This window comes from Xiphophorus maculatus, chromosome 14 (genome assembly GCF_002775205.1).
Source record: "Xiphophorus maculatus strain JP 163 A chromosome 14, X_maculatus-5.0-male, whole genome shotgun sequence".
NCBI classification, from domain to species: Eukaryota; Metazoa; Chordata; class Actinopteri; order Cyprinodontiformes; family Poeciliidae; genus Xiphophorus; species Xiphophorus maculatus.
In genome coordinates this window covers 6887729-6912734 of record NC_036456.1, presented here as the reverse complement: position 1 = coordinate 6912734, position 25006 = coordinate 6887729, and the positions used below count along the sequence as shown (strand labels likewise).

General features: G+C 40.2%; 1 protein-coding gene across 5 annotated transcripts in view; it reads right to left on the bottom strand.

Annotated features, from left to right (window-relative positions):
* The window catches only part of LOC102219765 (phosphatidylinositol-binding clathrin assembly protein-like), a 100783-nt gene that overhangs the window by 49241 nt on the left and 26536 nt on the right, over positions 1-25006 (bottom strand). For all 5 annotated transcript variants that reach the window (XM_023346175.1, XM_023346179.1, XM_023346176.1 and 2 more), the window contains exon 2: positions 22845-22987. In XM_023346175.1, the coding sequence (XP_023201943.1) occupies positions 22845-22987 (143 nt within the window). The remainder of the gene's footprint in view (positions 1-22844; positions 22988-25006) is intronic.

Sequence of the window (25006 nt, the reverse complement as noted above, 5' to 3'; positions counted from 1 at the left end):
TCATAGCCTCTAGAACCCTTGTTTATATAAATCTCTCTCCGCTGCTGCCGTCTCTCCAGAGCCAGTTTTAAACACAGCTTTGATAGATCTGATGTCGCTGAACAGGTGATGGAAGCGTTTTACATCTTATTTTCCTGATGATGTTTATCCCAGCACGTTGGCTGTGTTTTCTAGCATCTCCTCTCAAACCAGCAGTAGCCCTAAATTACACTATTTGCCACTGCAGACAGATTTTCCCCACTTCTAAACAGAGAATTAATTGAACATACAGTTGTTGTTTTGGGGTTTTTTTCAGTTGAAATAATAATGAACAATTTTTTTTCCATTTAAGAATGTTTTAGCAGAGATGTACTGGTCAGAGATTTGTAGCCAATTTAATCTACTTATATCAGACTTTTAACTTAACCATCTTAGCGATAGCATTGTTAAGTGTAAACAGATATTGCTGTAGAAGTTTTTTTTTTTCTAAGAACAAAGATTCAGTCCAGGGTTTCTGGAGGTTTCACCAACTCCCAATTAAAACGTTTTTTATGAGTTCAATTTAAGGCCTGTATCTTGAGCTGCAAAAAAACAAATGCAGAGGACCAAAATGGAAATTTCTAGGGTATTTTTGTGACTCTATGTAGCAGCTTTGTGCTTCTCACATGGCGTATGGCTAGACAGCAAACTAGAGAGCCATACGCTAACTGCTAATGGCTTTTTTCTTTGCTAGCTAGCTAGCAAGAGAGCCAAAATCTAGCTGCTAATGGCTTGTTTGTTTGCTTGCTAGCTTACTAGCAGCTCATTACCAGTAGCCTTAACCACCTTGAGTCACAGAACACAATAAGTGAAGATGCTTGTGCAACGACTCAAACCTTTGCCTGATATAAAAGTCCCATTAGAAAAAAAATAACTATATAGAATATATGAGATTGAAGAGTCCTACCACTAAGGAATGTAAGACGTGTGATAAGTGTGTTAATTTTCTTTAATTTAAGATGTTTTAAGGCCCTGATATTAGATAAATTTAAGACTTTTAAAGAGGCGGATATTCTGTCCATCAGCATTTTCCATGAAAGAAAGGAGAAAACAGATAATTAATCCAATACCTTAGTGTTCCTGTTATCTGCTAAAGCATCAATCCTTGCTTAAAAGTAGCTGTCTGAATGAAAAGCCCACATGGGGGATGAGAAAATTGCTACCTTTGAAATAGCTCCTTACATTTCCGACTTCTTTCCAAACGCCGAAAATAATCAACGTTCAGTCTTCTTCTCCTCTCCACAACAACTTTTAAAACAAAAAGTGTTGACTTCAGCACAAAAAGTCAGCGTTGATATATGGGAGTTTCCATGTGGCCGAACCCAGGTCAGCACCAGGCAAGCTGAAGATTGTTCAATTAGAGTCGGTTGATTTCTCAAAACACCTCAAGTTTTTAGGGGGAAAAACTGTGAGGGAATAACAGGGTAAAATGCTGTCAAGTGAGTCCCTGGAAATATATAAATCCTTCATGATACTGAGATGTTTAGCCAGATGAAACCCCGCTGAAAGACAGCTAAAGTGTACATTCTTTATAAGCCAGATTGTAGCGTTTCATCTTCCATCTTTTCTCGCACAGCACCTCAAAACCACAGTAGTGGATGAGGAAAATTTGTAAAATTCTGCAACAATTTGAAGAAAACAACTCCTGTTTTAGTTGTAGTGCAGTTAGATTTTAAATATCGTTTAGAAATCAAACCGGCAACAGGCCTGACCTGAACTTTAGACTGAAATGATTTAAGACGTAGCCTGGACTCCGTCTCCGAAGATTAATGACCGACTCGCATTTCATCTCTTGAGAGCATCTTCGCTACATCGTCCTCCTCACTTCTCTGACCAGCAGAGCACTGTGGAATGGGTCTTGGCGGCCATCCACAGTGATGGGAGCTCTGGCCTCGGGCTTCCAGAAACCCAGTCTTAAACTTTAAGGCGGACTGCGTCCGGCTGACTTAAGATGATTTGAGAATTGTGCATTTGCCAGTTGCAAATCTGGCAGGGAACTAGCCCTCACTGACTGGTTGGAGGATGTAAGGACCGTGTGTGTGTGTGTGTGTGTGTGTGTGTGTGTGTGTGTGTGTGTGTGTGTGTGTGTGTGTGTGTGTGTGTGTGTGTGTGTGTGTGTGTGTGTGTGATTATAAGCACAAAAAAATGCTTGCGGGTATGTTTGTTGGAAATCAGCTGCACTGACTGTTCCAAGGCCTCTGGGACTGTTTAAAAAGGCAGAAAGAATGGGATTTTGTTCTTGTCCTTTTCTTGTGTCTACATAGGTGCTGTCTGAGAGAGAGGGGGGGAAAAACGATTTCACAAGTGGACGATAATTTAAAATTAAGTACAACAGGGACGGCTGGAGTGGAGGTTGCTATAAAAGCTGGGTGAACAAAAAAATGTTTGCTTTACCTCAGGGTTGACACCGCTCAATAATCGACAGGAGTGATGAAACGTAAGGGCGTACGCTGTATGGATTTACAGAAGAGGTGATGTAAAATAAAGATGAAAAAAAAAAAAACTCCATCAAAACAAGTGAAAAGTTTTAGCTTTAAAATTTAAGCGCGTATACCAGTCTTCGGTACAGCTGCCTTGAAAAAATTAATCAACTAAGTCGAGATAAGCCACAGAAAACTAGACATGTAGCCTAGTTTTTTAATTATGGATATATACAGCATATGATATATTATAATTAAATATATAGCTATAGCGAGTTAGCATGAGCCAAACTGCATTAAAGTAAATATTTAAATTTAAGAAATAGCATCAATGATGATTTAATGTAGAAATAGAAAAAGATACCTTTAGCTTAAAACAAATGTTGAAAATCCCAATCATATCACAGTGGGGATATCCGTGGGGGCCACAGCTGGACACTAACAGTTGAAATCTATGAGTACTTGAGAATCCCTTTAAAAACATCTACAACTATCTATTTTAATAGTTCAAATGCCAAATATGCATTGATATGAACAATGGGAACAGTCTTAGCACTACTGCAGGAGCTAACATCTATCGTCTTCCTCACCTCTGCTCTACAGCCAATCAGCGATAAGGAATATAAGAGCTGCTCTTGGATTGGCTCCTTTGCAAACGCCAGCCAATACATGGTTCATATGTGACGTCACACTTGCGGGAACTTTGTAGTTGGCAGCCATCTTGGTAGGTATCCGTAACTAACCTTCATGACAGTTGCTATGGAGTTGCTATGACAACAATGAACACCACATTCTCTGTCTTGGGTCGATCCCGACAACAGTGATTTTGTAGATATATCTTGTCAATATATATTTCTTTTTGTTTGTCTGGAAGCCATGGTTCATCTACGCTTACCAAGATGGCGGTTCAGTGGCGTGGATCACTTCTGGTTCACCAGCGTGTCCAGTAGCATTGAGCCTTCCAAACTGCATTTTCTTTTAGATATCTCAGATATGCTCCAAGGAAGGAAAAAAACATTCATTTTAATTCGCGTCTGACTAGTTGAGGTTTCTCAACATCATCAATCATAGTTTATCGCTGTAAATCTCCCCCGACACTCATACCCCATGATAACACCAAAAGATATTTTCAAAGTAAACTCAGAATATGAGGCTGTAGCTAAAAGAAATACAGCTGCTTCATTATTGAACTCTGCCAACGGCTTGGCCTCCGGTGACGAAGCTCTGCGATTTCTCAGCTACTGTTTACCATTCTGGTGAAAGGCATGTCTTTCATTTACATCAACCTTTTTTCTGTATGTATGGATAGACACCGACAACCCGTCATCCCCTCCACTCCATCTGTGTCCAGTAAACGTTAGTGATGTGAATGTCCTTCACTAGAAATCTGCAGAAATAAAAGAACCTATTGAAGTTTTTATGCTCGAAGCTAATTAGCAAATGTCAAGGTGCTCAAGAGCGAAGTGGTAGCAATGAACGAGAATCTTACCCGCTTAAATTCTGCATGTTTTTAGAGCAAGTTGCCATGGTGATGTTAACATTTAGCTCAGATCACGACTCTGCCCAGATCGAGCTTTACTAAGACACTTACATGGCTGAAGGCTCTGTGTTGTTGCTTGTTAAATGGCTGTCAAATTGCTGTTTCTCAAAAATAAAAAGGGTTCAGCTTTTAAACTGCCACACAGCAGAATGTGCTAATGTGCTTTGAATACTACAAGATTAGTGTGGCGAACCCCAGTGAGGATGGAGAAGCTTAGAGATGGTCACAGATAAAAACAAAAAAACAAACGAGAAGAGTCAGAAATATTTAAAAGAAAAAACTCAACACTTCACAAGTTTGGATTTTCTGCCTCTTCTTGTGTGCTGACAGTTCTCTTCCTCATCAAAATCCCCATCCTATCTAACAAGAATCTGTGTTTTCTCCCTTAGCATAGCGCACAAAGGCGGAGGCGCTGGGTGCGCACACACTACGCATGGATGTGGTTAAAACGGAGAAAATCTATAAAGGAGCACAGAGATGTGGAGGGGAAACACATAGGGAGACTCAGAAACCCGCTGAGCCCCAGATTATTCAGCAAAGGAGGAGAAGATACACTTCTGAGAGAAGATTCAGATTTTTTGAGAAAAGGGGTCTGAGAATAGAAGGGGAGCCAAAGCGGGAGACAAAAACAAGATGTACAGAGTCCTCAGGGTGAGGAGGCTGGGGGAGAAGGAGAAACAGGTCGGCTCGGCTTGTAAAATAATTCATGTTAGCATATTGGAGAACAACCTCATACATTATTGATGCGTGAAGATGCCTCTCCTAGCTTCAGCTGTGAAAAATAGCTATACGTACAGCAGTGCTACCAGCATCTAGCTTTTGACCAAATCTGCCTCTTATCCTAACTCGGTTTCAAAACTGCACAAGTTGGTAGCTACCATAGTAACTAACGTCACCTGTCAGAGGTTATGATGAGGGGAAGCCCAGGCCGTGCCAGAGCAGACCATTTCAATGCTCAGTGAACTGAAGATAAACTGAGGCACTCAATCTGAGTCTGAATTCTACGACTGGTTTATGTTTAGCCTGCCCGCTTGCCTTCAGTCTTTTCAAAGGTCTAACATGCTGATACCGACTGATCCAATTCTGATTTCTCTTTAAAAAAATTAAATAAAGCGTAACAAAATATTTTGCTCTAGCTTTTTGCCCAGTCATTTGCATTCGAAGCAAAGATGACGTCACACCATGGCGTGCTGTTCTTTCTGCTCCTTAATTGACACTGACTCACTATTGCAGCTGATCTGGACACCATCACTCCCAGAGAGTGAGCCTTTAATCACTCTCTTGGTGATTAAAGGTACTCAATGTGCGTGTATTTTGTCAGCCGCAAGGACTCCGCGCACACTGTCCGAAGAGGGTTGAGATTTCCTAGTTGAGCGTACAGATTGTCTACGTGTCCAGTGACAAATTCCTCCATTTCCCACAATCAGAATGGATTCTAGCAAGTTTGATGAATTAGTTGGGCGCCTAGGAAAAAGTGCCAGTCTGGCTGATTTGCATCCTTGCAACTGGTTGCATCGACTCTCAACCTTACAAACTCGGTATTGCATACAAAATAGTCTGATGTGAACACCATTCAACACCGAGCAGTTTATTGTGCGACACAAAATACGTGGTCGTAAAAATGTATCGTTATGAGGAAATGTCCGGTGGACGTCTGTTTTGAGTCCACCTCCATGAAGCGTGGACCTCCACACATCGTCGTACACGTTCATGTGGGTGCCTTTAGGGGTGTAACAGTGGTAGCCCAACTTCAACCCCTCATCCTATGTCAGCTTTCAGCTAATGCACACGTAGGCAACTTGTGCGTACCTTAATGTCCTTAGGGAGCTTATGACTGCATTCAGCTAGTAGCATTAAACACTAAATTAATGCAAAGTATGCGGCAAATTGCTTTTCAACTATATTGAGCTAACTGAATTTTTGATATTGTCTCAAAAATTAGGCCAACTCAACTGCTTACAAGTCACTCAACGTTTATACATTGAACCACCAAGTGACATCACTACTTATCACTTAACATCCACTGGTCAAATTGATTCTGTTACAGCGTCCATGGCAGCTCTGATGGGGTTTTTCCTCCATAACAGGTCTGGTACTTAGCCAGAGTTGGTTGTAAAACTGGTTCTTAGTTGGTTCTACAAAGGAATCAGTTTGGTTTCTACAACTCGACAGCCAAACTGGAGCCGCAGTATCACGTCTATATGAACGTCCAATCTAAATTTTTGATCCTTCATATGTTTTTCAATTTTTAGCTCCTGGAGAAAGGTTAAAGGTCGGAGCTTAAACTCATTGAGAAGGTATGCCAAAATACACAGCAATAATATAATAGTCCATAAGTCCCTTGCTCCTGAGGTGCTTTATTGGTGAGTTTATTGGTGTTAAAGCCAGAGAAGTAGCCATGGCAACAAAAAGAACTGTTGTTAATCACGCGATACCAATTTACAACTGGAACCGGTTTGGTAGAAAAACTGCCAATGGCAACACCATGAGGCTGAGGTCGACTCGCTTTACGAGTGTCTTATTAAAAGAACGTACCTCAACACATTTTCTAAATTTTTTATGTTCTGCTACTTGTTCTAATGAAATATTTTTCTATAATCCTTTTATCCCTGAAAGCGGCAATAAATTTTACATCTAAGCTGAAGTCCAATATCTACCCTAAAAATCTGATCTGGCTTGGTTTGGGATTCTTTCATCTCTGCTCCCTTTAGACAAAAAAAGAAAAAAAAAGTCCAAGATATACGTAAACATGAGTGTATCCTGTGAAGCCTGCTGACATCACGTTAGATAATAAAAAGGGAAGCTCAAACAGTTACTGCTCAACTCTCCTTGGACCTGCCACTGTGTACGCAGAGTCAATGAACAACCACCAGCACAGGAATTATTGATCTTGGCAGAGAAAATTTCTCTCTGCTTTCAAAGCGGGCCCACAAGCCTAGAAGTTATGAGCTTCCCTGTCTTGGTTAACAATACTACAGCTGAATGAAAAGGCAGTCTAGATCTTATCGTGGAGGGCTAAAAATAATCCCCGCTAACAAATTAGAGGAGACAAAACAGTCACGGGCCTGTTTACATGGAACAGGGATGCGCCAGGAAGGGAGACTCATGTCCTAATGGGGGGTCAGAGAGTCCACAGGCAAATTATTTGTGTCCACAGTCCAAACAGTGCCTGCATGAACTAAATCACCAGAATCTACTGTAACAGACTTCTACTGAAGTGTGGTGACTCATGTAAGAAGAATGAGTCGTGACGAGGCCTCGCTGAATGAAACCAGCCCTTGTGCAAACAGAGACGCACACAAACATAACGCAACCGTACGCACGAAGCCACAGGTATGCGAGAAGGTAGAACCAAATATGTACACACAAGCTGCTGTTTAACTCGTCTAAATCCAGCCTGGGATTGTTCCACTTCCTCCTCCCCCCGCCTTCTTCTTCCTCATTTCTACTCTCTCTTACGCAATCAACCGTTTAGCTTCTGAATCCGATCAAAGTGTGAAGGAAGCGGTTGCGATGTGAAGCTGGATGGGTGCTGAGGACAATGGGATTAAGGATGAACGTCTATATTTAAACATTTTGAGGAGTGCGCACACGCTGCTGCAGCAAAACGTTTCCGCGTGTGGTTCTGAGCCCAGAAGGTGATGAGGCTAATGGTGTGTAGGCTGCAGCCCTCCAGGGAATTGCTGCATCTTGCTGGTGAATGAGTCTGTCTGCTGGGCCAGGGATGCGGCCACATGAGTCATTTGAAACCTGTACACGGTTTTCTTCCCCCTCCTAGTCCAGTTTGGTTGTGCACCACCATGACGGCATTGTTTTACCTTTACAAACAAACCACAAACTATAGCTGTCACAGAGTTTAACAGAGGTTTGATTTACCGAAACAGCCCCCGCAGTTTTTAAAGTAATTTTATTTTTAAAAAGTAAAAAAAGTTCTGGAAAAATTCCAGCACAGTCCAAATGATGCTTTTATTTTTATAGAACTGGCCATCTTTAAGTGCTTCAGTGCTTTAGGAGTGCACCCAAGACATTAAATAATTATTAGATGAATTAATCAGAAACTACGTGTTACTGTTGTTTGCTAAGCTTATAGAGATACATTTTACATCAGCACAGACAGAGAATCTGCATAGCATAGAATGAGAGTAATATAAAATATGGGGTCCTTGCTGCAACATTTCAGTAGGACTTATGTAATTTTGTAACATAAGAGCATATGTGTGATTTATATGGTGATTTCGTTAAAATAATATTTAATTTATGTTATGATATATCGCCATTTCTATCTCTCTTTCTTTTAAGTGCTTCATTGAACCATACAGATCTAGTTGCTGTTACGTACAAAATGTCCCACTATTATCAAACCAGAACATCTACACTTTATACTCTATCATGCAACTTGGTTGAAGAAAATGTTTTCGTTTTATTTCTATGCTTTACAGAACAGGGTATCTAAATGAGGCCCAGGTCTACAGTCACTGAAGTGTGATTTTTTTCATCCTCTTCATGAAATCTTATTTTTAATGCCATATAATTAACCAAACTGCAACAGCAGCAACAATAAGAGCATGCTAGTTTAGCAACACAGGCACTCGGGGTTTTTTTTTTACCCATCACCTTGCCGGGATGTTACGTTGCACCATAGATTTTCACTCACTCTAGGTTTCAAATGTCAGGGCTCTGTAGTGATATTCATCTGTAAAGTTTAGTCTCAAACGCATTGCATAACTCCCCCTGTTCAGCTCTGGCTTATAGTATAACACCATCACTAAACAATGTTCTAAGAAAATGCCATAGTTGTCGACCAATCCTACCTTGAGGAACTGCAAAACAGTGCTCCCATCAGTGCCACCATTTGTATGCCAATACCCACCAAAAAACACTTGAAGGTACTTTCACTTGCTTTCAAACATGTTATTTATTCATTTAACAAATAATTTTGACGGCATGTATTTACATTCTGCAATAAAATTAAATTGAATACTTTGTTAGGCAAATTAATTTTAGCAATGTGCTTTATCAGCACTAAGTGCTCTGCAGTGGTTTAGCTTAACAACAGTGCTGTACATGGTTAGGGTTGGGCAATAAAGTCCATGAATACAGAGTATCACTATTAAATCTATTTATATCTGGTTCAGCTCTACTACCTTCGAAGAACTGGCTTGCCCTTTCACAGCCATGCCATTAAGTCACTGTAACTACCACATCTAAAATATAATTTCAGAGTCATTCTAGTGTTTTGAAGCATTATGTGGAGGACCGCTGTGGAGGAAAAAAAAAACAAAAAACGATTTATCTATATCGGCTCCAGAGCAGATGTGGAACCACTTCACTGGCTCTTGTTTGAAAAGCAGTACTCTCCAAGTCTCAGTTGGCCTGGACACGTTCCACATTTCTACCTCAAGGCTCTGACAGAACGCCGTTTATAGCTCTAGCGCAGCAACTGTTCACTTGAGTTGCTTTTTCTCGGCTGTGTCAAGAATCTTCTACGTTAAAACACAAAGAACTTCAGCTGCTTTTCAAAAAACGAACAACTTTGTATGACATGGTCACTTAGCAGAAGAAACCTAAATGGTTCCTGTTCTGGTTTAAAGACTGACCAGTTTGTGAACCACAACACTGCGGCTATGAAACCGCATTTGTTGCAGTTTCAACTTGCAGCAGCATATCCCAGTCAAAATGCTATCTTTTAGGTGTTTTAAGTATTTTTAGATAGCAAGTCACACTCCACAACATTCTTTGCTGATGCGATGAATATGCTTGCCCCCGTTTGAACTTCTGAGCTGAAAAAGATTTGTTTGTTTCAATAAATACTATGTTGTTCTCTACAATTCTATAAAAAACATGCCAGTTTTGGCAATTCACCACAATGTTAATACAGTGGTACAGTAGATTTAAGGGTTTGGGTTCAATTATGGATACTAGCGCTACCCACAGAGCTAATTAGTGTTCTTCTAATTAAACCTGACACTTGAGGACAGCCTTGAAGAGCAACATCTCACAAGTAGAGCCTACAACTACAAAAAACAAAAACCCAACATGAAACGAAGAGCACCTTACGGGTAAAAACACCCCCATAACTTCTGAAATAGAATTCACACTGCCCTATATGACTGGAAACACTCCACATTCTGTGGATTAGTCCGAGCGTCATTATTAATTCACTGGCAGCACCAGCCCCCCGCCTGCCACAGCAGGGTTCACTGCGGGAGAAGTAAAGATATGGAAAATAAAAAGCAGCAAGAATGTTTCCTGTCAGAAATAGCGAGATAAGTGAAAGGTGTTGGATTAAACCAAAACGGCTCAACCGAGAGTGGAGAATTGGAAAAAAATGGCACCATTAAGTCGTTTTAAGGCAAAATACATCTGGGTACTGGGTTTTCACACGGAGCACAGGAGAGTTGCATCCCTATTTTGAATAGGGATGCAACTAACAAATATTTTAGTAATCGATTATTCGGATGATTAATCAATTAATCCGATTGTTTTTAAATTGCAACGTTCTTCAGGTTTCACATTTGACCACTGAAGCCTTTTTTTAAACAAGATTAGAATTGCATTAATAGATGCAAATAAATAATTCAGCTCCCTTTTTAAGTAAGAATAATTGATTCATTTGTTGCACTAACTGTTTAATAATTGGACAGCAAAAGGCGTTTTGAAGAGGGTGTTTTTTTTTTTTTAAAGAATTTTAATTAGATTAAGCTCAAAATATTCCACTTGAGAAATTTTGGGAAGAAGGCTTTTTGATTATTATCCTAAATGCAATATGTACAGTATATATCTTTGTACAGTTTTGGCTTAATTACAGCTCTGAAGGTGTTGTCCTTTCAGGAAATGCACATTTTCAGAGTCTGTGTACAGTTACTAAATTAGTTGGAGATTATTTCAATAATCGATTCATCATGACTCATCGTTTCAACCCTAGTCTAAAAGTGGCATTTGTAGTCTGAAACATGACAAAACAACAGCTACTGTTGGGAATCTTGGATTGCAGCGCTCATTACTACAGTCACAAGCACAACTTTTTACACAAAATCCAAACTTTGACATTCCCTCCTCTGTCAATATAATGCACTATTTTTCTTCCACTACACAATTATTCACTACTTTGGTTTGGTCCATCACATGAAATCCAGATAAAATACATTAAAGTTTGTGACGATAAGGTTACAAAATATGACAAGGTTCAGATGGCATGAATACTTGGCACTAGAAGTTGCCCATTTCAAAAAGCGAATGCAAAACCAGTATGCAAACCCCTCTGACTGGGAGAATCTGTTTGGCTTGTAGGACCCAGCAGGCTAATATCCTGTGGCGCCTGCTGAGCTCAGCGGGAAAGGAACAAAAAACAAAACAGAAAAAATATTTATTCCATCATTGAATAATAATCTGTTTTCTTGCTCATGTGGATTTTTTAGAAATGTGACAGTTGATGAAGTTTTCACTTAGTAACGACAGGATATTCTAAAGTTAAAAAGCAGGTATCTTTATGCACATCCATCATCCGCCTTCTTCTGTGTGCTGCTAGTCGTTTCCGCTTGTGTTCCAGCAGTGGACGTAAAACACGTGTGCGATGACACCATTTAAGCTTTTCCCAATTACCATCGGCGACCGCTGCTAAGAGTCACGGTGACCTCCTTGAACGCCGGCTCAAGCAAACAACATCCTCCTTTGGCCGGGAGGGCCTGCATTAGCACTTTTTACACCTATTTATTCCCTCCTTGCGTTCTTCCACTCGGACACCTACAAAACGCACAATTTTCATTTTAATCTGTTCCTCTGCCTGTGCCCCCAATCGCTTTCCTTCCACCCAGCCCCCCCCTAAAAAAGGTGCAGAGGGAGTGCGGCGATGCTCCTGTGACGTCAACGAAACAAATGGGCTGCAACTTTCACAGCGACCAGTGTTGCGCCCATGCAGCCTCTGCCTGAAATCACTTCTTTTTCTTCCCCCCCTTCCGTGGAAACATTTTGTGGGACAAGAAAGGAAAGCGCCGCGTCCTGCCGTCGTCAGCGGTTTTGCTGGTGTCCTCGCCCAACTGTGCCAGTCTCCCCTCACGTCCTGAACGACTCCCTTACACATCCCAGCCTCCGTCTCACTCGCCCCCTTTCCCAGCCTGAGGTTTGGATGTACAGAACCACAGCTCTCTATCCTGATTCCTTATGCACCGAGTCACAATCAATCACACTGTAATTTCCCCCTTCTGGCACTTAGAACTGCTCTGCACAGAGGAAGAAAAGCATGATGGGTAGTAGTTTTTTCTTTTTTTTTTCCAGCATGCCCTTGAAAACAAACTCATTTAAAAAAAAAAAAAAGGGTTTCACAGCATTGTGTGAGAGGGTACATTAAGGTCTGGGGAAGATTTAGGCGGTCTCTAAGCAAAGTGAGAAAAAAAACAGAAAGCTGTGAATGTTTCTCTTCACGTGAGAGCTTAGGGAGAAGCCTGAAATGTGATTCCTTCGGGATCAGCTGGAAGTTAAGGTGTTGATAAAAACCGGAGGCTTAAGCGAAGGCCGAGCTGTTGATTTTCAATGATTGATGTGGAAATCTCAGCTTTTGTGTTGGCTACAGCTTGGAGGTCACAGAGAAAAGTCCTTTTATGATGCTTTCAGTTAAGGCGCCATCACTCTTCACCGTAAAAGGACAGTTCAATGCTAAAAAATAAGTTAAATAATTTTTGTATCTCCATTTGGCTTTTTACTACTAAAAACAACCCAAACGCTTGGGTTGGTTGTTTTGACAAAAAGTTAATATTTTTTAGTGTCTGGAAAATGAAGCATTTCAAAAATCCTCCTGATTGTTAAGTAACAGCCTACAGGCACTGCACCGTTCCCTAGAAACCCAAATTGAGCTCCAGCATATTTGGTCAGCTGGTTTTCCCGCTGTATGCGTTGCACAACGCCTGCTGGAAAAGACAAGTGATTTGTTGCCGACTTACCGTCCTGAAACTACTTGCTGCATTCTTGTTGGTTGTGCAGGAGGCTCTACTAATGCTTATCAAAGACGTACAGTTGTATAACTCCACATCCGTTTGTAAATGTTGAGTAGGAGGGGGGCGTGGCCAACTGGATTTAAAGCGACAACAGAACCTAAAACAGCTCATTTTGAATGAAGCTCTAAATGTGTATGGCAAGCCATCTTAATATCTAATCAAAAACATACCCATCTCTTAATTTAAATTTGAAACATGAGTTTTGTTAAAAAGTTTCTGCTAGTAAGAATTTTAATTTGAAAAAGATTTTATTGTTTGGATGGCTGCAATGACAACAGCTGTTTGTTGTGGAAAGGAAGAATTTTTATTTCTTCTGGATTTTGAAATGGAAATTATTACTTGGATGAATGGATTTATATATATTTAGTTAACAGATCCTTCTTTCAGTCTCTCCCCCATCTTAAAACCCAGTCTGTGGAACTAAGAAAATTACTTCCAAACAGAAGCGACAATAAGAATAATTTGGTAAAAGGTCTTGCACAGATAGTAATTGAATAACCTTGTTGCTCCTGAGACAAAAACAACAGTAAAGAAAGAAGAGAAAGAGGTACAGAGAATGATTTGCCTGTAATGATTTAAAAGTTTCCATATCAAATACATGTTCACATAGGTCTCTTCCATCAGAATTTATTATCCTGAGATAGAATGAAGTAAAAGTTAAGGCGTAATAAAACCCAAACATCTCCAACATTTACTTTTATTGTTGTGAAACTGAATTATGACTGAATTATTACTAAAATTAGATCTGATTGGATTAAATCTCCCTCCAACAATTCAAGTCGTTCTGGATTACTTTTTAGTTTGTTTTTGTTTTTTATTGGGGGGCAGGGGATACATTTTGTGCTTTTAAGCCTTAAATACGTATTTTAAAATAACATTGACCTGAACACGACCCGATTCTCTCGTCTTCCAGCACTTATCTCCAGTACCGTTTTACACGGCATCTTTCTGGCTGCTGCACTCTCTCTGACTTTCCATTTGCCATTAGTTCCTCTCGGTCTCTCCGGGGGCCCCGTTCAGATCTCAGGTCCTCAAACCGCCGGACGGTCCCCGGGGACGGATCCAGACGGCTCCCTCGGGGGGAGCCAGAAAGGCAGTGGGGCTGGAAAATGGCTCTCACAGTCATTGTTTGGGGTTTCCTGCTGGATTGTTTTTGGTACATACTGGTCTTTGATTAAAAAAAAAAAAAAAAAGATTTGGAAGGACAGGAACAAGCTGACAAACGATAAGAACTGGCACAAAGGCCAGACGGGGAGTCAGTTCAGGGCTCTCATCGCAACGCCTCCATGTAGTTAGTGGACAATTTAAACTTCAGCCATTAGTTCATGTGGAAACCTCAAATTAATCCGTCTGTTGGAAACTCCAGGGAGTTAAAACGCGATAATTGATCCTTCAGCAATGTTCTTGTGAGATTGCGGCAGAAGAGAAGGTTTATAGCAACACAAAAGTAAAACTGCCGTCGAAGACATCGACCGAGCCGTCCCAGCGGGGAGTTACCCAACAGAGAGGGGGGAGAGAAAAAAACTGCAGGTGAAAAACTAAACGAGCATCAATACCCGCCGCACACAGCCACTAAAAACTCTCCATTACTGCAATCACCATCCAAAAACCTTTTAACGAATACGGCAGCCGAGGCAAAGACGAGATATTAAAACTTAATTCACCTGCTATTTGCTCTGAATGGCAAATCCCCACAATCTTTTTTTTTTTTTTTTTTTTTTTTTTTTCAAAGCCCTGAATACATTAGAGAGGACACGAGCTGGAAACTGGATGCATTTAAAGCAGCTGCGTAGTCCAAGCAGGAGAGAAAGCAGCACACAGTGCTTTGCAGAGGTATTCATAGGCCTTTCATTTTTTCAGATTTTGTAATACAACCGAAAAACTTTCACGAATGGGATTTTATGTGACAGACAACCACAAAGGACTGAATAATAGTGAAACGGATGGGAGCTGGAAGGTCACCATCATGTGGATTTTTTTAAATAAATAAAATTCTGAAAAGTGTGGCATGAATTTATATTCAGCCTCCCTGCATTTCTGGGCGTCGCAAATCTACAGACTGAAACTTATGCCCATTTTTCTTCTCAAAAATCAGATCCGACAAAGAGTGTCTGTAACAGCATTTATTCAGGTTTCACAACTTCAAATTTAGGACTTTTTACAACCTTGTTATGACCATTATGAATAAAATTTAAGACCGATATCACGACAAATGTACAAAAAAACATTTAGAGAACCCAAGCTGTGAAGTTTCTGGGGCCTTTTTGTGGCTCTTGGCAGCAGCTTTGAGCTTCTCACGTGACAAAAGGCTAGAGAGGGATCTGCTAGCTGCTAATGACCTATATGCTAAATGCTAATGGCTCTTTTGTTTGCTAGCTAGCAAGTATTAGCAGCTTGTTACCGGTAGCCTCAACTGTCTTTTTGGGTCTCCTGGCAACAGCTTTGTGCATCTCACATGGCATATGGCCATGCGAGAACCTAGCTAGCTAGCTGGAGACCATATGCTAGCTGCTAATTAATGACTGAATATAGTTTATTAATCCCAGAGGGAAATTTACATGAGCCATATGATAGCTCCTAAAGGCTTGCTGTCAATTGTCCCTTAAGAGTCTGATATTTAAAGATTCCCTGAGACAGAAAATGTTCTGGTAACTTGGTGATGTTTGGGGAATATTTTTAAAAGAGAAATTAAAAATGCAAAGATCTCCACTAGAGCCTTTAGCTGAACAGGTGATTGTTTTTTGTGTTTTGTTTTTTTGGTCAAACTTGGTTGTCTGAAGTTGAACGTTAATCATTTCCTCCGATGATGTTCCTTATAGGCGACTGCTTTCACTCTAATAATCTGTGTTCTTCCTCATCACATATTCTTGTGTCATTTCTTTGAAGAATTTCCTTCATCCCTGGAAGCCCTGTGGGTATTTATAAGTCTTAAGAAAAAGAAGTGAAACTCAAAGTTTTGGCTATGTAATTTCAGGAAGTAACCAAGTAAAGTCTTTATGCAAACTGCTGGACTGGGTTTCTGCCCGTTTTACCAATTCAAATTTAAGATTTTCTTTAAGACCATTTAGCAATCAAATTTAAGAGCTCTATCATGGCAGAAATGTACAAAAGAAAATTACATGTTTTACAAGCGTTTAGCACAGATTGAAAGTAGCATCGCACATAAAATATAGCCACAAAAAAATGGATAAATTTACACTTTAGGCATGACAAAACAGCTAGTTAGCTAGCGATAGCCGTAATCGCCCCAAGTCACAGAACGCAAATTACAATTTTTGATTTTAAGACTTCTTAAGGATGTATGGACGTCCTAGTTGGAAAAACTCAGGGCTTTGCTTCATCATCCACCTCCATGATAAGCTGTCTGTGGCCTACCTGACGACTTTTCTTCGTTATTGTTTTTGCACTCTACTTCCATTAGAGTTGACCAGACAGAGCTCTGGGCCAAGTTTTGTTCAACAAACCGCCACCTAGAGAAAAATATAAAGTCTGTTGACCCCAATTTCCAGGGTCTGCAGTTTGTAAATTTTACTGCCGGCTTCTTTTCCCTTCGCCTCGACAATAATGGATGCTCTGGCTGAGAGGGAGCGCGGGCACCTGGCCCCCCGGAGCCTCGGTCAGCACCGCCGTCCTGACAGGCCTGATGAGAACATGCCACGGCCTGAATCATCACTTACCGGCCTCTGAAACAGAAACCAGCTGCAGCATACCGAGGCTGCGAGATTTTTCAATTACTGCACTGCACACTTAGTTAGCTCCTACATTTAATAAGTGCAGCAGCAGTGCATCGGCGATGAAATACTGCATTTTAAATGCGCGTGGCAGCTGAATTATTAATGCTTACATGGCCTCGTGCCTTTAATTTGTAGAACAAGATTATAGAACTGCACAATATACGTTTGGTATTCAAAGCTTTGCTTATCTGCCTTCAACAGGCCAGGTGAAATAATAACCCATATTGGACAATGCAGCAGTTTGAGCTGCGAATGGGAATATTTGATGCGTTGTTTTAAATTCGCCAGCCTGTAGCAGGTAATAAATCAAAGAATAAATGGTAAACAATAAATCTAGATTAAGAGAAAAGGATCCCAACGGTTTCTCTTAAATAAAGCAGATTAGTTATTACCCATCGCAGCTCAATCAGCGCAGTAAGACGCAGCGATTATCAGCTGCCGGGCTGCTGAACGCCGAAGAAGGCAATTAGCGTAGCGCCGCAATCAGTGTGGAGGCACAGTGTGACACAGAATCAAAAGGTTCAATCTGCAGCGATGATTCGGAGAGAAATCAGCCGACAGTTCGGGAATACCTCTCAGCCACTTCCTGCTGTGCTGCAGTGACCTACTTAGCATGATTTCATTTATCAAAAAAAAACGGTTGCAGGAATTTCCAGAGTCTGAGCAATCCTTTTCGATAGAGGTACAGCTCACGACAATGCCATGTTTGTGGGAACCACGGCTTATCTATCTGTCATCATTCAAAGGCTCCGCTTGGTCTCAGAGCACCAACACAACATCTAAAACGAAAGCAAAAAAATAAATAAGTAAAAAGTTTAAAAGCAGTGGCTGTTTTGGCGCTCGGTTGGACCAGCTGCAACAATCTCACACTCGGCTCTTCCTCTTTTCAGAGGAAATTTATGTTGGCGCAATAAAACGGACAGGCATCAAAAGGGAACCGTTACGCAACGTGGACTGGAGCGGACTCCCGTCTAAAAAAGGGAAGGAATGCTTCTCCAAATTGGAGGAAATTAAAAGGAATGCGCTTCGCGGGGCGTGTCGGCGTCCAGGGCTCGCTTGTTTAAGTGTGGCAACTTCATTCGCGTTGGGGTTCGTCTTGTTTTTGTTTGTGGTCTTCACGAGAGCAGAGCCGTTTTGTTTTGCAGTTTGTGATAAAGATCTCTTATCAGAAGGAGAGGGTTGTTAGGATTACATAATGTTTGCGCTCGTAACAACCCTCCGGTTTTCAGCAGGCTGGCACGCTACGAACGGAGAGCTGTGGCGTGTCCACACCCACTCCTTGGGGAAACCGACCGACATCGGACTGAAGTTAAAATATACAACAAATCCAAATGGGGGGGGGAAAGAAAGAGAACAAAAAGTCCCAGAACTAAAGTTGCTTAAAATCTCAGTCAGTATCTCCTTTCTTTCTCCCTTTTCCTTTTCACTTCACTTTGCGGGCCTGTTCGGTAATGATGTCTGGAAGGTAGAGGTGGTGGTACGGCTTAGCCTTGAGCTCCAAACAGAAACTTATCAAGCTGATCTGACGACGCTCTTTAAGTCGTCGAAAGGAAGCTGGAGGCCAAACGCATCAAACCGAACAGACAAGAACCGGGCCGTACTGAAGACGGTCGTAAGGTTAAAAAGACAAAAATAGGTTTTCAAATTTTAAAATAATAATAGGGTTGTTGCTAACCAGGTCTAGAATAGGTTTAGTTTTTGTAAAACTAAAATAATTTTATTTATGAGTCATTTCCATTTAGAGGCTCATAACACAGCTGAGCGTGTTGAGCGTCACGGTTGATAACCATTAAAGCAAGGTCTTTTTACCAGGTTTTAAAGAGTTAACATTTCAAATCTTCTAAACCTTATCGTACCATTAATACAGCTTCACACTGCCAGTCAGCTGGCTCCTTAAGCACTACACTCTTCTGTCGATCACAAGAAAGATTAGAACGACTGGAAGTTTTTTCAACCTCAGATCTCAAATCTTTTTTTTTTTTTTTTTTTTAAACGCACCAATTTAGAGAAGGCCATTCGAGTGTCTGCAAATTCTAGGCTCGATTATTGTAATAAACTTTACATGATCTCGGACTTCATGTTTATCATGTCCCTCAGTCTCAACGACGACTTCAACTCGCCCTTCTTTACGCTGGCACCCTGTCCATCGAGGAACTGATTTTAAAGTTTTACCGTCTGATTTTAAAGCTCTGATCGGCCTTGCCCCACCAGATTTATGTGACCTTCTAGGTCTTCCTGTGCATGAGAGATCCCTGAGGTCATCAAATCAGCTTTTATTAGATGTCCCAAGAACAAGGCCAAAGCTTCGGGGTGAGAGGGCCTTTCCAGCGGCAGCACCGTGACTCTGGAACAAACTCCCTCCAGACCGCCGCACCACCTCTGACTAAGCTTTAAGACTAAACTCAAGACTTATTTCTTTAGACAGGCTTTTAAGGCCATGTAGCGTGGTAGCATTTTCCATTATTTCTATTGTTGTTTTCTAAGCATGTTAGGCACTTAAAAAAAACTGACAGCTACAGAAACTTGTTTATTTGATTTTTTTTTTTTATGTGTATGTATGTGTGAAACTTATGGATACAGTTTGAATACGTCCTTATACCTGTGAAAAATAAATGTTGGATCATTTATACAGCAGGATTAACTGTTGTGTTTCCGCATTAAAATACAGCAGAAAAAACTACGGAGGATGATCACAACAAAATAGTTTTGCAAAATGGTAACAGGAAAGAGTAAAATGTGCTCACTACCAAAAGAGTTCTTGTTTTTCTGCTCTTTGCAGATTAATGTGTGGAAGACTGGCGAGCTAAAGAAAGCTAATTTATTAGCAATGTCTCCTTGCCCTAGTGAAAAGCCTTTTAATTCAACTAACAGTCATGCTAACATTTGCTTCGTAAAGCACTATCCTAGTGCTAGATTTTATTTTGTGCTGCGGGACAAAGTTCTTGAATTTGTTTGTTTTTAAACCGACAGAGTAATCCTTCTGAATATTTTTGTTTTTCCTAATTCAGGTGTGATACGCAGGTGACTGACGGCTAACAGCAACATAATTGGAGAAGGAACTTCTGTCTGCCCACCGTATAAAATGTAAACTTTAAGTGGCTTTGAAATTGACTTTTTAAAACAGTTAAGCTACCAGTCCATGCCTAGGTGTGTAATTCATTAGCACCTATTTAACTTACCAGTTTTTTTTTTTACAAAAGCAACACAGATCTGAATTAAAGCTTATGCCTGTTGACATTAGCTGAAAAAGAACTGTTTGCTGATTATATCTTTGTATTATTGCTTTATATATTGTGGAAAAAGCAAATGGGTCTCCATTTAAATCTGCACCAGAGAAATAATCATGACTTCAACTGAATTCAACTAGAAAACACCCAACCAGATCTGATAGTTGCCAACACTAATTTCTTTTTTGTGCTTAGCTATAGTTCATTTTATCCATTTACTTCCCAGAAATGAGTTTGAAATGAAATCCTCATCAGTAAAAACTACTGCAGTAGGTCTGAGCATGAGCTCAACTTCAGTGACATCACTTTGTTGTGGGCCGTTTCTTAATCCCAAAAAGGGGATTTTTGATACAGTAATCCACCAAAGGCAGAAGAAAGGATGTATTAATATAAACGGCCAGTCGCCAGGCTTGATTCAGTGGTTTTTCATTCAGTGAGTCACACTGTCGGAATAGAAACCTTCTGCACAATGGGCTTCCTTCACAGGAGATAGTCGGACATTCAGAGGAATCTAATTATGTCTATTTTCCAACAAAATCTTATTTGAAAAAGCCACCCTGCTGACAAGCTAGCGCAGGCTGATACAGATAAACGCAACGAAGTCCAAACAGATCAAAGAATATCTATAGCTCACTAAAACCAGAGTGGTTTGCGTCTCCAAAACCTTCTGGGCAAGTCACGGTCAGCATCATTCTATCAGTTCCCAACCGTTTTCAATTAATCCATTCATTCTGTACTTGGAAAATATTGCTCTACTTCCAAAACTTATATGCATGTCTGCAGTAGCACTTAATGGTTTTTGTGAAATTTCCCCGTTCCGTAATAAAGAAGGAAAACAAAAGAAGCAGGTGTGTGTGTTTGTGACTGCAGACTTTTACTCCACTTACTGAATCCAGCAGGTGGTTCACGATAAATGCTGAAAAGCACGACTGTGTTTGATCTGTCTGGGTGAAACGGTGTGTCGCAGCAGTGACAACAGCAGCGTGTGTGTTCTGCTGGAATCATCCATTTGACCCTGAATTAAGTTGCGTGTTGGACGAGCTCTGGGACCCCCTACCTGGTCGGGAAGCGCCCGATTTATAATACAGGCTTATGACGATTAAACGGGAATGTTTGCAAATCGCTCAGATGATTCAGGATGATAAAAGACAAAGCAGCGTTGAGCTTCCACTGCTGTTTTCACAGAAACGAGCCACTATAACCACTAGAACACCACAGTGGGGACAAATTCATCTGAATATTAAAGTTGACATTATGTAAAAGACACAATGTGCGAAACCTGTTGTCTCTCAAGGGGGAACAACTTGAATAATTAACCGGCTGCAAACTTGAAGATCACTAAAAATGCAAAGTGGAATATGTAATGTGAAGATCAACATCTGCTTTGAATAAATTAGAAAATAATAAAAAATGCAAATATCTCCTTTACTGGCTGTATTTAGGGGTTAAGAACAAGAGACTCTGTTTATAAATTTAACAACTTTTCAGGCAAAAACATAAACAAAAAAGGTTTAAAATACCAGTATCTCTCAAAATTGGCAGGTCAGGCTTTTTCATTTAATATCGGTACCGATCATCGGTGATCGGCCAGAACTCTGCAATCGGTGCACCCATAGTTCTATTGGATTTTATTTAAGCTAGGGCAGAAACAATGAATCATTTTATTCATGATTAATCGGTTACTGGCATATCAACTAATTTAGTGATTGATTAATCGTAAACTGGAGCATAAAGATTCAAAAACACGCCATTTGTGCAAAAAAAATAAAAAAGACGACTCACAGAGCAGCACTTAAGGCAAAACTGTACAAATAATATAGATAATTTGTTACAAAAGATCAAAAATACACAAAAAGAAATGTTATGTTATTGCATTGCAGGCAGTAAAATCTTGATTTTCTTTATTAAAAAAAGAATTTAATTTGTTCATTTCCATTTTTAATGTATTTCTAATTTTGAATAAAATAAAAGCTTTAGTTAAATGATTATACGATTAATCCATTAATCGTCAAAAATAATTGATAGAATAATTGAATACTGAAATAATTGTCGCTGTGTTAGTTGCGTTGGTCTGTCGCCTAAAATCCTAAAATAGGAATTTTAACAAAAAGTTTGTGATTGCAACCAGAGAAACATCGATATGAGAATTTGGGCCAATATCAACAACCGACACTAATATAGCTGTTATGAACAACCAATATTTACAGATGTTACATGTATTTTTCACAACCGTTTTGACACCGCTGGGTTTTAAAAAAGTGAACAGCAACAGATGACAGAAAGATTAAAAAAATAAAGATTGGTTGTTTATACCGGCAGACATTTATCTGATCGATACGTTAAAAGATAACTAATATCAAGTAAAATCAATGTGGGTGCCGTGCTTTCCTAGTTGGAAACGGACAAAATAAACTGCTCAAAAGGTGTGAAGACTTTCTGTACGCACTGCAGAGTAAGGAAGATAAATAAGAAAAGACCATGTAGCTGAATTTTCATGTCAGATTACAGAGAGGGCGGCGGGTTCGTCTATCTTTCCAGCAATGTTTTTTTGTGAAGCTAATTCGTTTGATTATTCATTTGCTTCCATCCCCGTCTCCTCATCTTGCCTTTAGCTCGCACTGAGCCAATTAATTTCTGCGCACTCCAGAGCCGTTTCAATCACTCCGAGCTTTGTGTCCGTGGCATGCGTCCTCGGTTCCTCCGCGTGCCGTCTCGATCCCACACACGTCGGCTTTCCTTCTGATCGAACCGACGACGCGGACATGAATAAAACATTCTAATGTGTTTGTATTTACGAACACGCCAGACAGAGTTGAGTAATAACGCTGCTTATTGATGTAGCCTGCACAGACGGCCCTGGAGGGGTTGGTGTGTGTGTGTGGGGGTGTGCGTGGGTGTGTGTGTGTGTCCCGTACCTCGTTGCCGTACATCATGAGGTGGTGGGTGGTAATGAGGGCTTTGAAGACCACCACCCAGCTTGAGTTGGCTGTTCTCTCGAAAAGAGTGTCTGCCAGCTGGGGAATGTTGACGTTCATCTCATTGGTGCAGTGGATCAGATCTGCAGCACAAACACGCACAAGCAAAACAAGCTTGTTAAAAGCAGAGTAAAGCATTGCTACAATACAAACCTGCAAGAACAAAAACAATCAAATGAAATTTCAACTTTAGAAAGACGTCAAAGTGGGGGGAGTGGGGGAAACCTCCTGACTTTCTGTTCTCTGGAGAAGTGTTAGGAGAAGTTCAGGTGTCAGTCATTTACAGACCGGGAAGGGAAAATTCAACTTCGGGGTCCAGAAATGTCAATCTATAAAAAAACCGGCAGCCCGAGACATCAGAGCCAGACGGAGCGCTATAAGATCCTGCAATGTTCCAACACTGACAAGTACTTCTGTGTAACCTGTTGCCGAGTGTCTGTGATCTTTAGGTTAGGACTTTCATGATGTTTCTCTACTATAAAAACCACCTAGGTTTCTTATTATTGTATTTTTAAAGGCATTGGATCAGATTCTGATAAGACTGTTCGCAATTTCCTGAAAAACAAAGTTTTAATTCTTTCACCTAAATGAGGAGGCCAATAAAATCCGAGTCCAGCTTACTGTGTGTGAAAGAATGAAAAGTCAAAGGTGTTGGGAATATCCTCCTCTGTATTTTATATCAACACATTAAGGTAACTTCTAACACTATAACATCTAATATACAGTACAGACCAAAAGTTTGGACACACTTTCTAATTGAATTCAATGAGAAGGTGTGTCCAAACTTTTGGTCTGTACTGTATATGCATGGAAAATAAAGAGAGGAATTGCTTGTTGACAGTAATCAAACATTTTTCAGCTTTACTGACCCTGACGAGCAGCTAGTCAGTCAGAAACCCAAAGGTTTGATCCATTTCTGATAAGGAAAAGATCAAACCTGAGCAATATCAGGTCATAATAATTACACTCTTCAGTGTGGAAGCGATTTCTGAGTGAAGACGACTCAAAATTAGCTATTTCCAGTGACAGTTTGGTGTTTCAAATGAAGTAAGAGGAAGACAAAAGTCGTAACTTTTAGATTAGCTAAAGTAGTATTAGCTAACGTGCTGAAGGTTGAGTAAAGTAGTATTGGCTAACCTCGTGAATGTTTGCCAATATTGGTTTAGCAAACCTTCAGCATGTTTTGTAGAGTATTAGCCAACATGCTGACAGTTATCTAAAGTAGTATTAACAGATCTGCTGAAGGTTAGATAAATTTTTTTAACTATTTAGCTCAGTTATGCAACATAAGAGCCACAAATCATTGCGCGTCTAACATGTATTGCAAAGACTTCCAATCAATGGTAAGATTGGCAAGAAAACGACGATAAAAACAATGCCGTTTTGTAGAAACGTATATGCTGGACTTTGCAAGGACTTGGTTTATAAGACTGGAAGAGTTGGAGAGCAATTTAGTAACATGATTTACTATTCAAAAAATAATAATTATTGCAAAGAAACTTGTTCTCATAGAAACAGCAGAGAGAATTTCATCACCTCATAAAAAAATACCATCACAGATTTGTGGTAAAAATCAATAGAATCTTAAATATTATAAAAATAAAAGCCAAACATTACTACATTGTAGTCAATAGAAAAAACAAGAAATCTGAAATACATAAAGCTAAGTAGCATTAGCTTAACAGAACACACTGAATAACTTCCTACTAACAGGAAGAATTAAAACAAAATGTTGACGAGATTGAATGCATCTGCTTATTAGGAAATGGGTTCCTATTTTTACGATTTTACATTTGAACTTTTGAGCTACACAGTCAACAACAACAGCAGCAGCAGGAGACTCCTGGAGTTAAAAGCGGCTGGTCCCTGCCTGGAAGCCCTTTTGGACAACTGCTAACAATAACTAGCTCTGCTTCTCAACACATCGATTTTTACTGCAGGCTGCATGAAGCCCTGCGAGCTCAACGCAAGAGCTCTAAAATCAGCCAGCTTCAACTTTCATAGTAGACGGTGTGAATTACAAGCATGAGCGAAGGCGATGGACACAAGCGGTATTGTAAATCAAGGCTCCTTTAAAGCACAAACGAAAACACGGTTTAGTG